The sequence below is a fragment of the Schistocerca piceifrons genome, chromosome 9, assembly GCF_021461385.2.
Source record: "Schistocerca piceifrons isolate TAMUIC-IGC-003096 chromosome 9, iqSchPice1.1, whole genome shotgun sequence".
Classification (NCBI taxonomy): Eukaryota; Metazoa; Arthropoda; class Insecta; order Orthoptera; family Acrididae; genus Schistocerca; species Schistocerca piceifrons.
Window position 1 is genome coordinate 151,064,357 of NC_060146.1, and position 17,372 is coordinate 151,081,728.

Here is a 17,372-nt window from a genome sequence, read left to right on the forward strand (position 1 = left end):
TCAGATTGCACATAGCCGGAGATGATGTATGTGAAGACAGTCTTTTAAAATACAGTCTCAAGCCAGCTCCCAACCATGCTGCCTATACACATGCAGCAGGAAGCAATAACAATGCTCGGATCCAGAGTTCGTATCAGTAATTGCTTCACTCCAGGAGATCGGCTTTGTTCTCTGTAAATATGACGTTAATGGACAAAACAAGTTTTGCCTACTGGCCAACGTGCGACTAAAATAGGGCATGACCGTAATGCTGAGAGGCCCCACAGCCCTCTGGGCTACCATCGGTGTGCGCTTCCTTGTAAGTCTTCTAGCCAAGTTTGATGCACTCGTCTCACTGCCCAATGCCAAATCCCCCTCGCCTTCAGCTCCGGAGTGCCACGTAACCACACTGCGTGACACCAAACTAGAGATACGCAAGCAGCTATGGAAAACTTGAGACGAGATGTCATGGCTCATGTGTGTCCTGACAAAAATGTCTCTTTCTTTTTCTTTTCTTTCTTTTTTGTTAAAAAAATATTTTTTTCTGATATCTAAGAATGCTAGGAAGTTCAAAATAGGTTTTATTAATCCTGATCCAGTCATTACCAAACAGAGTTTTGTCATTATCAGCCCAATTGCACCTTTCCTTAGCCACTGAAAGCATTAATTAGTCCTTCATTCTTGGCAGCATGCCAGGAGACCCACAGTCAGCACCATTTCCAGAGAAAGGCACGATACGTCCCTCACGTGTGCGCAGGTCAAGAGGACGTAAAAGTCGTCAGAAGCTAAAAGCAAGAAAGTTGCAAGAACACCTACTTAAGGAGGAAATGTATCAAAGGTATGTGAATTCTCCTACTTCTCACATTCCACTCGTCTGCCTGTGAGAAGAAGCCTTTCTCTCGGCCTGTGGTGGCAAACGCACACTGTAGTCACAGTGTCATTTCATCCGAGTAGCATTATAAATAAATGACTGCTACCGAGTAAATGTCTGCCTTAATGCATGTTATGTGCAATAAAGTTGCCGCCTGCTCGTCTCTCTCGTGTTTGGCAACAGAGTTCTTGACGCTACTTTGCTACAGTATCGTAGGGGCTCGGAGGTCTGCGAGCAGGTGCCAAAATAAAGATACTGTTTGCCTGAAGGCTTTCAAATTCTGCCAGCTGAGGACTGGAGCGGAGGTTGTTTGAGCTAGAAATTTTGGAAGTATAATTTGTCGAATAATAAGTGAAAGTCTCATAGATATCACACCATTTCATCTGAATTTAATTTCTCGTCATGAGTCACAATATCTGTATCTTGTTTTGAAAAACTTGCAGCTGATTTTGGTGGCAAAGATAGTAGAGACATCGATACAGCAGAACCGGTAAACAAAATAGCTGCTTTCTATGTCTGGATGAAAAAGCTGATAAGAGCATTGGCAGTGCTTTCCATTTGGATATTTGGAAGGTTTTTCAAAGAATAGCTTTAGAGGTGTTTGTCCAAACATGACAGTTTTAGCGACTTATAACAGGACGGTGGTGGCTTGGCTTTATTACAGTGATACTGCCACCACTCTCAGTTCCGTTAACTAAGAAACAAATGTAATACAGTGATTGTTAATTGAAAGAAATGGATCATATCAAGTATTACGAAAGATAGTTATTGTTAGTGGAATGTGAACAGTATGATCTATTGTCGTAAGTGCGATTCAGGGCGAACACCTCTGAATATGCACACCTAATTAATATTCTGCGAGTTTCTATACCTTGTCAATTTTTCTCACTGGAACTCTCAAACGAATTAACACCGTGCAAATAATTGTATTACTAATGGATTAGCAATTTCAACAAAACAGTGCCGGCCTGCTCATGTCCTCAACCCGACTGCGCAGCTCATGTGACATAGTACTGCTTACTGACTGTAGACTGCTGTATGCCACCTAGCACTGGCACCTGGCAACAACAGTCAGACTTTATTTTAAAACATTATCATCTGGTAGCAATTACTTTCAAATTCTACCTCGACAAAACCAGAGGTAGCTGCCGTACAGTCACTGCGATTAAGCAGTTCGCCAATTTGACTTTCAAGTCTTAGAAATAATAGCAAATAACTCAACATGTTATGGTACAGGATCCTTACAGGCTACAACATCTCGCCATTGCAGTTTCAGAATATTGAAGATGATAGAAACTGTTTACTGTAGATAGAATGTGAAACGATTGCTAAACTGGATCTCGACAACATAATCCGTAAGTTTGCTGCATTCTGAATGAGGAGATGCAAAATAAAATAATAAAATCACAATTTCTGGAAAGGGATATTTCCCAATTCTTAACTTTGTAGTGCTTTTTCTTTTATTTCGTATTAGTAATTTATGCACTGAGATGTTTCCTGCTGCATTTGGACGGTCTGAGGGGCTTCGTGTACTGATTCTGATGCTAATGTGTACGGATTCAGAAATTACTTGGTTATCAGGAGTACATCTCCCTTCTAGATATCTTCTTTCTTCCTTTCATCTCCTGTGCAGTTTGGCCTGTTCGGGGAGTGGAATTTTTATTATCTGTTTCCAGTAAACTATAATGCATAACAGAAGCCACTCTTTGAACATGTACACATGTTGATCCAGCAAATACAGTCTCGGAACATCCAGTACAATAACTGTCTGCCATTATGATTAGTAATTTGCATCTAGTGTTACAAATCAGCAACTAAACCACCTAATAAAAAGTAATTACTCATTTGGCGATCATTATTCATCGGTACTATGAACACTGTGCAACGCATCACTTCAGTGAAGTGGTATGTTTCATCCCAGGAACAAATTAAAATCTATTGTTATTATACATCATACTAAAACCAATGTGTAGTAGATGCCATAAAGAATTCAATAAAATATTATTTTACTTTAAACTTTTCTAGTCAGTTTACAATTTTACTGGAATGATACATTTAATTTGTTGTGTACAGTATTTTTATCAGTCTGGTTCATTCAAGCAATATTTTTCAGTAATGCTTCATTTTTGTTAAATTGACTTACAAAAGTGTGTGATTATCTAAATCTTTATATAAAAAGTGTCAAAAGACTTTTTATGAGGAGGTTTGTGGGGGTCGGAAGTGGGAGGGGACGCAGCTTTGGCAGGATCAGCCCAGTTCAGTTGTCCAAAAGTAAAGAGTTTTCTGCATCCGGTGGAGGCACAAGTGGATACTTCATAGTTTTACAGACAATTCTTTAAATATTAATGGTGACTCTCCTGTTGTCTTTGGCAATTTGGATGAGTCTGCATACAATTTTCGGGCTGAATGTACTCTTTCATCCACATCCTCCTTGTGGAGAAAGATGATAGTTTTTCCCATTATTTAATACCTGATTTTCACGCCTTATAGATATTTGTAACCTTTCACCTGATTCTGTCTCTCTCAGAACAGCATTTTTCTTGTAATAGGACATTTGTAAAGGCAAGTTTTCTATGTCACTTTCTCAGCCCTTAATCTCAAAAATGGAAATGGAAATAGAACAGCCCCTAAAATGTAAATATATAAATGAAATATTGATACTATGTTTTCTGAATTGATTAAACTTGCTTTACTTGTGTAACATACCTAGATCACGTTTTAATGAAAGACAAATGTGTAAGAAGTTAATAATAACACAGCAAAGAACGCATCACAAACAACTGAATTGGTCAGGCAGTGTCGCCACCCAGTTTCAGAGGAAAAGCAATAAATTCGTCGAAGCAATGAAGTACAAAGATTTTATAAACAGTTTAGAGGCCAGAAAGTATATAATAACACATGGCTGTATTCATTCTTTTGGAGCGGAGGAAAGTAGTAATTCTCAAAATTCTTATTTAGACTCTAAACACATTCATACCTCTGTAAGTCTAGTGTCATCAGTATAAAAATATAAATTTTGTTTTGTATTTTCTTAGTCGATAAGTCTTAACTTATATTTTACAATTAGCTAAATTTCATATTCTCTCTCTCTCTCTCTCTCTCTCTCTCTCTCTCTTTCGCTCTTCTTCTTCATGCAGAAGCTTTTGTTTTTGTGAAGGTTCTGTTAGAATGTTGGTTTTTGCGTTGATGATGATTTTGTGTTGTTAGTGACATTATCCATTTTGAGTTGTTTCTTGTATTTCCATTGTAGGACTATTGATGGCGTAAGTGCACTCTTGGTGCTATATTGCAATTTTTACTAATCCCTTATTTTATGTTCCTAATAAAAGTAGTTCTGCTGTGTTAGTCTGGTATGGTATTCCAACCAACAATGTGTATTGTGGGCAATTATGGTACATGAAGAATAATTGCTATTTACAGTGCTAAAAGAACAGTGGAACTATAAGGTTGATGCAGCATTCATCTGTTCCACTCACTGCTAAGATTATTGGTTTGTTTAACCCATGGGAGTGTGTACTGATACGGGACAGCAGCCAGTCAGATATCTGCCAAAGAAAAACCACCAAACGGCTTTATGTTTTCAGAAGTTGTCACTTTATTTACACAACCAGTTTTGGCATCACATCAATATCATCTTCAGACCCCTATCCACTCCATGTACAGAAAATCAGATACATTGATGTATGCATACCAGAGCTGTCGATAACAGGATTCTGTGAATTTATTCGTGGAGTGATGCCGAGTAACAGATAGGCGGGTTTTAAGACTTGACAGCAAGTCAAGTCAGGTCAGGTCATGTCTTTGGAGTACACAGTCCACAAAAAATTCACGGAATCCAGGTATTGATGACTCTGGTTATGCCCATATCAACATATCCGATTCTCTGTACAGTGAGTGTATAGGGACCTGAAGGTGGCTTTAATGAGAAGCCAAAACTGGTAACGTAAATAAAATTACAACTTCTGAAAACGTGTGGCTGTTTGATTGTTTCTGTTTCCAAAAATAGGATACTTGAGTCAATCTGGGAATATCCCCTACGATAATGAACTGTTGCGTATGTAACTGATTATATTGCATATTTGTGTAGAACAGTAATGTTCTGAATCCCTCTCGCCTGTCTGACACCCACTCAGTACCCCAAATATACACCGAGTCGTTACCTTTCCCCCTATAGCAAATTGCTTGTACATTTTGTTTTGATATAATTCGAAGCCTCATTGATTTAATATCTTATGTGCTGTGTGTAATAGCCGGGTGCTTACCCAAGTCCAAGTCATCCCAGAGCCGACTGTGGAGAGTGGGCCACCGCTATACGATACCACAGCCCCAGTCCAAGCAGGACAACATGTGGTGCAGCAGCAGCAGCAGGACCTACCACCACCGATGGTGCAGCAACCTGTGGCGCAGCCGCCCGTGGCGCAGCCGCCCTTGGTGCTACAGAGCCACTACCAGTCCCTGACAACAGGTGCCGCGCCAGCCCAGGCAGTACCACAAGTGTCGGACGTGCACACAAAGGAGGGTAAGTGAACGCTTCGTGAATAGACTTTTCCGTATTTCACAGGGTGCATATGCCCTGAAACAATTGGGAAATATATGGGAAAATTGCAAAAATTTTTTCATCCAACAAAAACCCTGGAATTTTTTAGAATTTTGGGAATTTTTCAGAATTCTGCAATTTTTTCATTGTTTTTGGTGCCAGCAAAATTTTTGTATTTTTGATTGGTAAGAACTGATACTCCAACAAAGAATATTACATTAGCTTGCTACTGCAGCAATAAAACATAAATGAGAGAATAGTACCAAAATAAAACTTAAGTTTCAAAGAAAATTCACCATTTACAACAACAAAAGAGGGCACACATGAGCATCTCTTGACAGCAAAGTGTGTCAAAGGCTTTAGGATGAAGACCGTGCAATACTTCGTAACAAAAAACTGCTTTTGAGTAGCATGACATCACTACTGTTTATATTTCTAACAGTCTGCGGGAAAATATTGCGAATGACGGTGAGAAGCATTACTTCGAAGTAAATTTCTTTTTACGCAAAATGAATTATGTTGCATGTGAGAGTATGCGATAAATTACTTAAATTGTTGAGAGTTTGACTCTCGTTTGAAATTTATACACTTTGAGACCAGTCACTTAGAAAAATTTTGGGCCCAGGAGACCAGCCATTCATGTCATTACTTAAAATTTTACAGGTACATTTGTGTTCGATATATATCAAGAGTAACACACACTAAAAAGACCAAGCTTCAATGTTAGTTTTTTTTATAATTATTTTAGTTCTTTCATAGATTACAAATTATGCAATAAGAGAGGCAAAAATTATAATTATCCATCAAAACAAGTGAGAGATGTTTTCTTGAGCAATCTCACACGTAATTGGCTTTTCTGTGGTAAAGTCGAAGTGCTGCTGGAACATACAGTCAGACAGATACCCCAAAAAATATTTGATGCACAACAGTAAAATTTATAATTGTGCTTATCAGAAATATTCCGCTGTTGCAATTTAAGCTGTGCTCTCAGGATCCTGAGTAGCCACCCCCTCGGAAAAAAAAACAGCAAAAAATTTTTGACAGCCAGTATTTGGTGTGAAAACTTAAATTTTCTTGTAGCTATACCTTATGTATATGAATTTAAACCATTAACTTTTCCAATTTGTGTGTTTGCATTACTTAACAGTGATTTTGTTATTGGCTGATAACATCACATTTCACATGTTCAGAATAGTTGTCATTGGCTGGTGAAATCATGTAACATGAGCTATGTTCGACTGACAAAAGTACACCACACAGTGCAGGCTCAATTTCAGTGCATCAGAAGCTACCGTGCTGTATTTGGCGGAATTCATATGTATAATTTCGCAGCAGAGAAATATGCAGCGTTCATGTTGCTACGTATCAAAGATCTTTCCATGACATGTTGTTCTTTTGCTGGGTTTCATTTTCTAAACGGGCCTGGAAGTTTTGCACTGGTATATAAAACCTTTACCGATTAAAGCCTTGATAAGTTCTGCTGCTCTGTGGGAATGTATATTGCCACTTAACACGGGAAAAATGTATTTTCACCCGGGAAAAAGTATATTTTTATCTGGGGAAAACCTGGGAACTTTTTTTTCTTGTCCATGTATACACCCTCTCACAGTAGCCATTGACACATTTGTTTCTTTGTTGCTTCTTATTACTTTTTGGGCTAGTGAGGTGTGCTATTTCTGGTGATGGGTACGGTTTGCAGGAAAAGCGATTATTGGTAAGCCCGTGTGAGAGCTCGAGTGCCTCTGATTTAGCTTCGTAGTTTTTTTTGTGAGTTGTGCATATGAGGAAGTGATTTGTCAGTTGTGTCTCCTAGGAACATACACTCTCAGGATTTTAACAGTAAACCACATCCAAACCGGATGCCTTGCTTCCTTTCACTTCCTCAGCGCATCTTCCCCGTCTCACTGCATTAAATCCTCTTCTGCTTTTAATACCTTTTCGTCCAGCTCTCCATTAGGGTTTGAGATTTTTTAAATACTCCCTCCACAAGGACACTTCTATTAACATTTTACACACAATCTGTCATACTATTCTGCCTCCTAGAGAAACTTTCCTGAATCTTCAGCACCCTCCTCCTCCATTTTAATAGACTCTTCCATCTATCTTCTTCTCTCCTCTGCCACCACTCTTTTTGCCTCTTTCTTCCTTGTCTGGTACTCATGTCTTGTTTCTACTGTCATATTTTGGAAGCACAGCCTTAAGATTCTGTTCTTCTTCTGCACTATATTTTTTGTGTCTTATTCCACTGTGGTGTGCCTTCCATCTTCTGGTCCTCTCACATACTACTTCTGGTCTTATTAAAGTCCTCTTAAATGTATCCCATTTCTCTTCCACATTTTTGTTTCATCTGTTTGAAGATTTTCTTTCTCTATGCTGAGGTATTATAGTGTGTTCTCTTCTTCATTCAGGTTCCATACTCATATATACCTATCCTGATTTTCTGTCCCTTTCATATCCTAGACGCACTTTTTTTCCTCAACAAAAACTTATTTAGAGTGATGAAGATAATTGGGACAACCAATGTACTGATTTCTTAGCATGTATCAGATACCGTTGCTGATAATATTCACATAATTATCTAATTATATGCTAGTGGTAACATTTAATTTTGGATTTAAAACACACAGCCATTGGCTATTGCACAATATCAAAATTTGTGTGCTGATCACCAGTGTCACATAATTAGATAATTATATGAATATTACCAGCAAAAGTTGCAAAAAAGGAAGGAAGCTAGTTTTGTTGAGGTGTGCACAAACAACGTAGAAAGGAGTAGGAGGCAGAGAATTTAGATAAGACTGTTGATTACAACGGAGTGGAAATGATGGTAGAAGGAGAAATGGAATGGGTGCAGTAGTGAGTAATGGGTTAACAGAGGAAGTGGAGGGAACAGGTGACAGGATGAAGCAGATAAAGGTAGGTTAGCCTTCTGCAGCAGAATAAGAATTTGAAGGTGGACTACAGAAAAAGATGGGAAGTAAGCATGCTACAGTTATGGAGCATTTAAACATACATGTGGAAAGAGAAAGACGAGGGTATGACATTGTGCTTGAACCATAGGGTTGTGGCAGTCAAAATTAGGAAGGTGACAAACTTGGATTTCTGCCAAAGAAATGGTCTATTGGTCAGGAACTCCTGGCTCGCAGTTGGCAGCCTTCTGGAGCTATTTCTTGTAGTTTTGTTCATCATGAAGTTATGAATAGCAGTATATCTTCTTAAATAGCACCATAAAGTTTTTATTTGGTAATCCACATGCTCTCCTCAAGACCTGTTCAAAAAATGTATAACACTGTACTGTTCACATCAACATGACATTTTTTAAAAATGTACCACAAAATTTACTTTCACTCTCCTGTCCTAGTACCCACAACAGATAACTGGGGTAATGTAACTCATTGACTTGGAATGGACAGTAAACAAATGGAAACATGAGGGAAAATCACATTTTCACTCTCTGACATCTGTTCAATTTAAGGTTTGTGGGAGTACAATGAGTGTGTTACTTGGGTTGAAACTTCTCATTTATGGAAGTGATATGACGACATGAGAAAACATTCATCAGGAAGGTGGGTTGTTATCAGAATATTGCTCTCTGTGTACAGTTGCTCTGTCAGAGTAGCGTTATGTCTATATTCAACCAAAATAAAAGAAAAGTAATGATTATATTATGAAAAGGATAGATTGCTCTCTGTGACTCAGCAATCAATCACTCTCATAATATTGTCATTATTCCATCCTGGATTTTCCATTGTTTGAAAAGTAATGATGAAGTAGTTTTTAATCAAAGACGTCTTTTACTGCACACAAAATATTGTCTACTGCGATAGTGTACTACATGTGCCTCTATTGTAAATAAGAGAAACATTATTGCAATAAGTGGTCCACTAACTTACATTCTCCATAGATGAGTAGCACTTCTGTCTTCATTCCATCAGTGTACATTGTGATTGCACAAACCTTCAACTGAATATTATTAAGGGAGCATATTTTCCTTGTGTTTCCATTTGTTTATTGTCAGTTCCAGCAAATGGAAGCATCACATTACCCCGGCTACTGTAATGTCAGTTGCCCAGACAGTAGATTTGAAATAAATGTTTTTACAGAATTCCTGCTGAGAAAAATATGATCAGTCTTTCATATGGGTTAATCCAGAATATCCTCTCTTATTGATGATTGTTTTACACCAGTCATCTTTACTTTTGTCATCAATGTAAGCTCATTTTTAAATTGGAAGAAAGAGAGTACGTATCTTTTTCTGGTTAGCATAGCTTGAAGTTAGATGTAAGATTGAGCTGATCAGCTCTCATTATTGTAGTACTAAAAGCTATTGAGTAAAGCAGCACAGTTATCCACTGATCTGTGAAAGCAATATGATGTGACTATGTTATGGCACTCAGTTCCATTGACATTGTGAATAAAAGCAAAGGTAAATCTAGATGTTCTGTTTTCAGTGATTGTCAGAAGCCTCTGTTGATTATGTGACTAAATGTTTGTTAGTAAATGAGTTGTAGTATCCCATCAAGAAATTGAGAGAAACTTTGCAAGAAGTAATTAGTCCAATACTGTCCAAGTGTCCATCCACGTAGGCAAAGGACATAAAAAATCATACTGTTATACAGGGTGTCCCAAAAAGAATGACCCGATTTTAACTTGTAATAATATTGAGACAAATGTCACTAGGTAACTGAAACAGCACTAGATGTAATCAGCATGGTCTAGAGTTTCAGAAAAAATCCGCTAGATGTCTCTACGAGCGCTGACCTGGAACGTGCAGCCAGTCTCGCGCAATTTGGCATCTGCACAACAGAAGGCGTATTGTATTATTGAATTTAGTCGTACTCAATCAGTGATCGCAGTTCAGCAGGAATTTGATATTCGATTTCATGCTAAACCACCATCACCAAAGAACATTCGACGGTGGTCTAAACAGTTTAAAGAAACAGGGACAGTTTGAAGAAACAGGGTGCCTTAAAGGGAAAAGTCCTGGCCAGTTACGTATTCCTGAACAAACAGTGGAACAAATCCGACAAGCAATTGAGCGGAGTCCCTGCAAGTCTACGCGTCCTGCTAGCGGAGAACTTGCTTTACCGTGCATGACATTGTGGCGTGTGTTACGGTGTCGTTTAGCCCTCAAACCATACTGATTACAACTAGTGCAGGCTCTTTGAGATACTGACAGAGTGAAGCGAGTGGACTTGAGCAGTGCTATTCTAGAGGACATGGAAGATGACACTTTTATGTCGCAGTTGATATTCAGTGATGAGGTAACTTTCCATATCAGTGATAAATAGAGTCATACTGCATAAGTTAATAAGACACGGGACTGATCCACCATGATACACAAAACATGTCAGAACACAGTTGCAGAAACAACGCAAAAAGCATGCCAAATTCAGAAGAACGCAAAATCCCCAAGACTGGCTAAGTTTCACGGAAGCTCGAAATTTAATGTGGACCTCAATGAGAGATGCATTTGATAGTTTCCACAATGAAACATTATCTCAAAATATGGTAGAAAACCAAAGAGATTCTGGTCGTATGTAAAGTACATCAGTGGCAAAAAACAGTCAATACCGTCACTGTGCGATAACGATGGAAATATTACCGATGATGGTGCCACTAAAGCGGAGTTACTAAATACAGTTTTCCATAATTCCTTCATGAAAGTAGATGAAGTAAATATTCCAGAATTCGAAACCAGAACAGCTGTTAGCATGAGTGACATAAAAGTAGATATCTTAGGTGTTGCGAAACAACTCAAGTCACTTAAGAAAGGCAAGCCTTCTGGTCCAGATGGTATACCAATCAGGTTCCTTTCGGAGTATGCAGACACAATAGTGCCTTTCTTAGCAATCATATACAACAGCTCACTTGACGAAAGACCTCGTTCCTAAAGACTGGAAAGTAGCACAGGTCACACCAATATTCAAGAAAGGAAATAGGAGTAACCCATTGAGTTACAGGCCCATATCACTGACCTCAATTTGCAGTAGTATTTTGGAGCATATACTGTACTCGAACATTATGAATCACCTTGAAGAAAATGACTTATTGATACATAACTAACATGGATTCAGAAAATATCGTTTTTGTGCAACACAGCTAGCTCTTTATTCCCATGAAGTAATGAGTGCTGTTGACAAGGGATCTCAGATCGATTGCATATTCCTAGATCTCCAGAAGGCTTTTGATACCGTTCCTCACAAGTGTCTATTAATCAAATTGCGTGCATATGTAGTATCGTCTCAGTTATGTGACTGGATTCATGATTTCCTCTCAGAGAGATCACAATTCATAGTGATAGACAGTAAATCATCGAGTACAACAGAAGTGATATCTGGCATTCCGCAAGGTAGTGTCATAGGCCCTCTGCTGTTCCTGATTTACATAAATGATCTAGGTGATAATCTGAGCAGCCCCCTTAGATTGTTTGCAGATGACCTTACAAAATGACCTGGAGAGAATTTCTGTATGGTGCGAAAAGTGGCAATTGGCACTAAACAAAGAAAAGTGCGAGGTCATCCACATGGGTACTAAAAGAAATCCGATAAAGTTTGGGTATATGATAAATCGCACAAATCTAAGGGCTGTCAATTCGACTAAATACCCAGGAATTACAATTACGAGCAACTTACATTGGAAAGACCACATAGATAATATTGTGGGGAAGGTGAAACGAAGACTGCACTTTGATGGCAGAACACGTAGAAGATGCGACAAACTCACTAAAGAGACAGCCCACATTACACTTGTGTGTCCTCTGCTGGAATATTACTGCACAGTGTGGGGTCCTTACCAGGTAGGATTGACGGAGGTCATCAAAAAAGTGCAAAGAAGGGCAGCTTGTTTCGTGTTATCGTGCGATAGGGGTGAGAGTGTCACTGGTATGATATGAGAGTTGGGGTGGCAGTCACTGAAACAAAGGCAGTTTTCTTTGCGGTGAGATCTATTTATGAAATTTCAATCACCAACTTTCTCTTCCGAATGTTAAAATATTTTGTTGACATCCACCTACATAGGGAGAAATGATCATCATGATAAAATAAGAGAAATCAGAGCTTGAACGGAAAGATTTAGGTGTTCCTTTTTTCCACGCGCCATTCAAGAGTGGAATGGTAGAGAAGTAGTATGAATGGTTCGATGAACCCTCTGCCAGGCACTTAAGTGTGAATTGCAGAGTAACCATGTAGAAGGTTCACCGTCATAATGTGCGTATATGGGGGGGCTCAAAAATCCTCATGAAACAATTGAACACAAACTTGTTTCACCAAAAGTGAATGTTTTTTGTGCTGTTTCGCAAAGCAATGTTTACGGTCCCTACTATTTTGAGGAGGAAGCAGTAACAGGACAATCATATCTTGCAATGCTACGGAACTGGTTATTCCCACAACTTGACTCTTGATAATTTCATCTATCAGCAAGATGGAGCACCACCGCACTGGCACAACAACATACACAGTTTCCTCAATGCCGACACGCCTCAATGTTGGATAGGGTGTACAGGACTGCGAGACCAGGCTTTACACTCTTGGCCCTGTAGGTCCTCTGCCTTAACACCATGTGATTTCTTCCTGTAGGGATATGTTAAACAATGTGTTTGTTCCTCCCTTACCTCATGACATTGATTAACGAAAAACCAGAATGTCAGCTGCTGTAGCTTCAGTGACAGAAGACACCTTACGCTCAGTTAGGGATGAATTTGTTTATCGGCTAGATGTCATCCGTGCAGCCAATGGAGGACATATTGAACATTTATGATGGATTTTTATAAACTTCTGTCTTTTCTGAGTAGTTTAGTTTCAATTTGTGGGTGTTAAGCCCTTCTTCCTAATAAATAATTCTATTTAAAATCAGGTCATTCTTTTTGGGACACCCTGTATTACCTAAGAGAAATATTAAAAATACATACTTTATTTTGATTGTTTGTGGGACACTAGTATGCATGCACTGTTTGCTAGTTCAGGAGAGTCAAAGTCCATTTTGTGTTACTTTTTGGTAACTTCATGTTTATTGTGGTATGGTTTTGAACAGGTCTTGGATAGAGGAAGTGGAATACCAAATAAAAAACATAGCATGTAATTTGGTTCAAATGGCTCTGAGCACTATGGGACTTAACATCTATGGTCATCAGTCCCCTAGAACTTAGAACTACTTAAACCTAACTAACCTAAGGACATCACACAACACCCAGTCATCACGAGACAGAGAAAATCCTTGACCCCGCCGGGAATTGAACCCGGGCGCGGGAAGCAAGAACGCTACCGCACGACCATGAGCTGCGGACTAGCATGTAAATTAAAAATACTGTATACCTGTTCGTATCTTTGTAGTCACCAATGTTAGAAGAAAGGTAATCATGCTGGATACTATCTCCCTGTTAAAATAGCTAAACAACTTTTGCTTGATACATTATTCTGCTTCTGGATAAAAAGATATTTGATGTGGCCAAAGTAAATGGGACATTCTGTGTATAAGATGGCTCTAATTACGACATTATCAGTGGCCCGACCAATTTATTTTGCATGATGACATCGCAAGCTTCAAGAGCTGGCAATTGCTACATACTGTCAGGCTAGGAAATTGGTGTCTGTTGAGGTGACGGTGTGGCAGACATGAGGAAGAAAACGATCAGCCACTGAGCAGCCGTGGGGTTTTTCCAGGTAGTAGCTCGGCCTGAAGGGCCTACGTGTGTGAGGAATGGAAGCCATCGTGGACTAACAATTTCAATATAACACTGAAAATACTGTCACGTAGAAGAAGGTGTAAGTAGATGTATGACGAACACTAACTTCACTTAACGAGGGTTTATTCAGTACTTGCACATGCAACAGCTTGGAGCGAACTGCCTCCGGCCAGAACTTCCTGCCATTTGTGGATTCTTCTAGAATGTACTCGAACCAAGGATAGAAATGAAAATGTTTCAGTTCAGGTGAGTTTTGATCTCACTACCCTCCATGCAACAATCTAGTATCATAACCACTACACTACAGTGACTGCACTACTCGTCTTCTTCTGTGACATTGCTCCCTCCTTAGAAGAACAGCGTCTCGGTGTTATGTCCTCCTAGTCTGGGAACGAGTCATCATTCCTGCGTACTCCGACTCCCAATGACAGATGTTCGCCCTGGCGGTGATCTTCTTAGAACTTCCCTTGCCACTATGTTCTTCGTTACCTTTCCGCTTGTTGCCTGTCGCTAGAGCTTCGAATTTACCCTGGGTTGCAGGATCCTTATAGGGTTTCATTCGAAGGACGTGGACCGTATCTGTGATCTTTCGTCGTCTTGCGTCGGGGTCGAAATCTTCAACTTCATATGTAACGTCAGACAACTGTCTTACAGCCTTATAAGGTCCAAAATAGCGCCTGAGGAGCTTCTCAGAGAGACCACCCTTCCGAACAGGAGTGAAGATCCAGACGAGGTCAACAGGCTGGTAGACAACAGGGCTGTGGCTCGTGTCATACCTTCGGCGATCGTTTTCTTGAGCCTGCAGCGTGCGGAGTTGAGCTAACTGCCTAGCTTCCTCAGCTCTGGTTAACACCTGGCCAATGTAGTCGGCGTCCACGTCATCAGGATGTAATGGAAACACAGTGTCCATCGTCATTGTCGCCTCACACCCATGCACCAGGAAAAATGGTGTAAATCCTGTGGTGTTTCGTTTGGCGGTGTTGTAGGCAAACATCACGGAACTTAGCAACATTGTTCTGCTCAACATTGACGAACATTGATAGCATGTCGGCCAAGGTCTTATTAAGGCATTCAGTAAGCCCGTTAGTTGCAGATGGTAGGCAGTTGTCATGTGATGAGTAATGTTGCACTGACAGTTGATCTCTGTCACAAGATTCGATTGAAATACTTTCCCTCGATCCATAATTAATCACATTGGGGCACCATGTTTTAATATAATGTCTTCTACGATGAATTTGGCTACCTCGGATGCTTCGGATGTTTTCATGGCTTTTGTAATGGCATAGCGCATCAGCTAATCAGTGCAAACTCCATAATCCATCTATTGCCACTAGTAGACGTTGGAAATCGTCTGAGGAGGTCAATCCCAACATGCTGGAAAGGCATTTCGGCTGGTGGAATTGGTATGAGTTGGCCAGGTGGTTTCTGAGGAACTGTCTTTCTCCTCTGGCACTCTCGACAGTGTGACACATAGTGACGGACACTCCCAAATAAACATGGCCAGAAAAATCTCTTGCGAGTCTATCGTATGTCTTAGTAAATCCTAAATGTCTCAGGTGTGTCATGGAATTTCTGTAGAACATCTAAGCGCATGTGTTTAGGAACCACTAGTAGCCACCTCTTTCCAAATGGATCAAAGTTTTTCTTGCAAAGTAATCCATTAACTACCTTAAATTGAACTTTCACATCCTCTGATTGATTTTATTAAGGCAAGCGTAATTTGAGATATCTTGGTATCCTTCTTCTGCTCAGCAGAGAGATCCTGGGGTGCAGCGAGACAGTCAGTCTTACACAAGGTTTCTTGAGAGACAGTCGGCATCATGGTGTTTTCTTCCACTTTTGTACACTATGGTAATGTCATACTCTTGAAGACGTATTGCCCACCTGGCGAGTCGTCCTGTTGGATCCTTAAGACCAGTTAACCAACAAACTGAATGATGGTCTGTAACAATTGTGAATGGCCTTCCATAGAGATACTGTCGAAATTTGCACATGGCCCAGATCACGGCAAGACATTCTCTTTCTGTAGTTGAGTAGTTTCTGTAGGCTATAACCTTCTCTTTTCCATCCAAAATCTGCACCAGAACAGCATCGATCCCTTACCCAGTGGCATCTGTGTGTAGTTCTGTAGGTGCTCTCTCATCATACAGACCAAGTACAGGGTCAGTTGTCAGAGCTTTTCGCAACACATTGAAAGAATCTAGTTGAGCACAACCCCAGATAAATTTAGCATCAGATTTTAACAACTCTTGGAATGGCCTGGCTTTGATACAAAAGTCTTTGATAAAACAACGGTAATAAGAACACAATCTGCGGAAGCTTCTCGCATCTCTAATACTTTTAGGAATAGGAAATTCCGTTATAGCTCTCACCTTTTCTGGGTCTGGTCACACACCTTCGTTTGACACAAGGTGCCCAAGTATTTTTATTTCTTTTGCTCCAAAGAGACACTTTCTTGTATTAAGTTTCAGTCTGGCTTGTTGGAGGCACTTTTTCAGTCTGGCCTGTTGGAGGCACTTAAGAACGGCCCTCAGTCTTTTTACATGTTCATCAAATGTCTCTGAGAACACTATAATGTCATCTATATAACAAAGACACATCGTTCACTTCAGGTGCCTTAGAAGATTTTCCATCATTCGCTCAGAAGTTGCTGGTGCATTACACAAACCAGATGGCCTTACCTTAAACTCATACAGGCTTTCAGGGGTTATGAATGCTGTTTTCTCACAATCAGCCTCATCTACTTTGATTTGCCAGTATTCCGAATACATGTCCATGGTTGAGAAAAACTTAGCCCCCTTCAGACAATCTAGTGAATCGTCAATTTGTGGAAGAGGGTAAATGTCCTTTTTAGTTACCTTATTAAGCTTCCTGTAATCAACACAAAAGGGCCAACTACCATCCTTCTTCCTGACGAGATCCACTGGTGACGACCATGGGCTCTGCGAAGGCTGAATGACATCATTCTTCATCATTTTCTCTACCTCATTGCGGATTATGCAACGTTCCGTTGCTGACACACGGTGTGCTCTCTGGCTTATTGGTTGATAGTCTCCAGTGCTAATCCATTGCTTCACTGTCGATTTGTCTAATTTGCTCTTCACTGTTGATTGAAGCATTCAGAGAACTCTTGAAGAATGGTAAGTAGCTTCTTCTGTTGTTCCTTAGTGAGATCTGGTGATAGTCGTGCTAGAAGATCTTGTCTTGTAATGGTAGCACTAATTTAGCCCACAGACTGGGCATGGGAGGTTTCTATGACGCTCAGTTGTTCTGCAGTTAACGGCTCAGCGTTTGCTATGCAC

General features: G+C 39.9%; 1 protein-coding gene across 3 annotated transcripts in view; it reads left to right on the forward strand.

Moving 5' to 3' along the window:
* The window catches only part of LOC124717223 (nuclear RNA export factor 1-like), a 218,397-nt gene that overhangs the window by 19,652 nt on the left and 181,373 nt on the right, over positions 1–17,372 (forward strand). For 2 of the 3 annotated variants that reach the window (XM_047244011.1, XM_047244014.1), the window contains exons 3-4: positions 668–817; positions 5,101–5,369. In XM_047244011.1, the coding sequence (XP_047099967.1) occupies positions 668–817; positions 5,101–5,369 (419 nt within the window). The remainder of the gene's footprint in view (positions 1–667; positions 818–5,100; positions 5,370–17,372) is intronic. The other variant, XM_047244013.1, reaches the window with a different exon arrangement.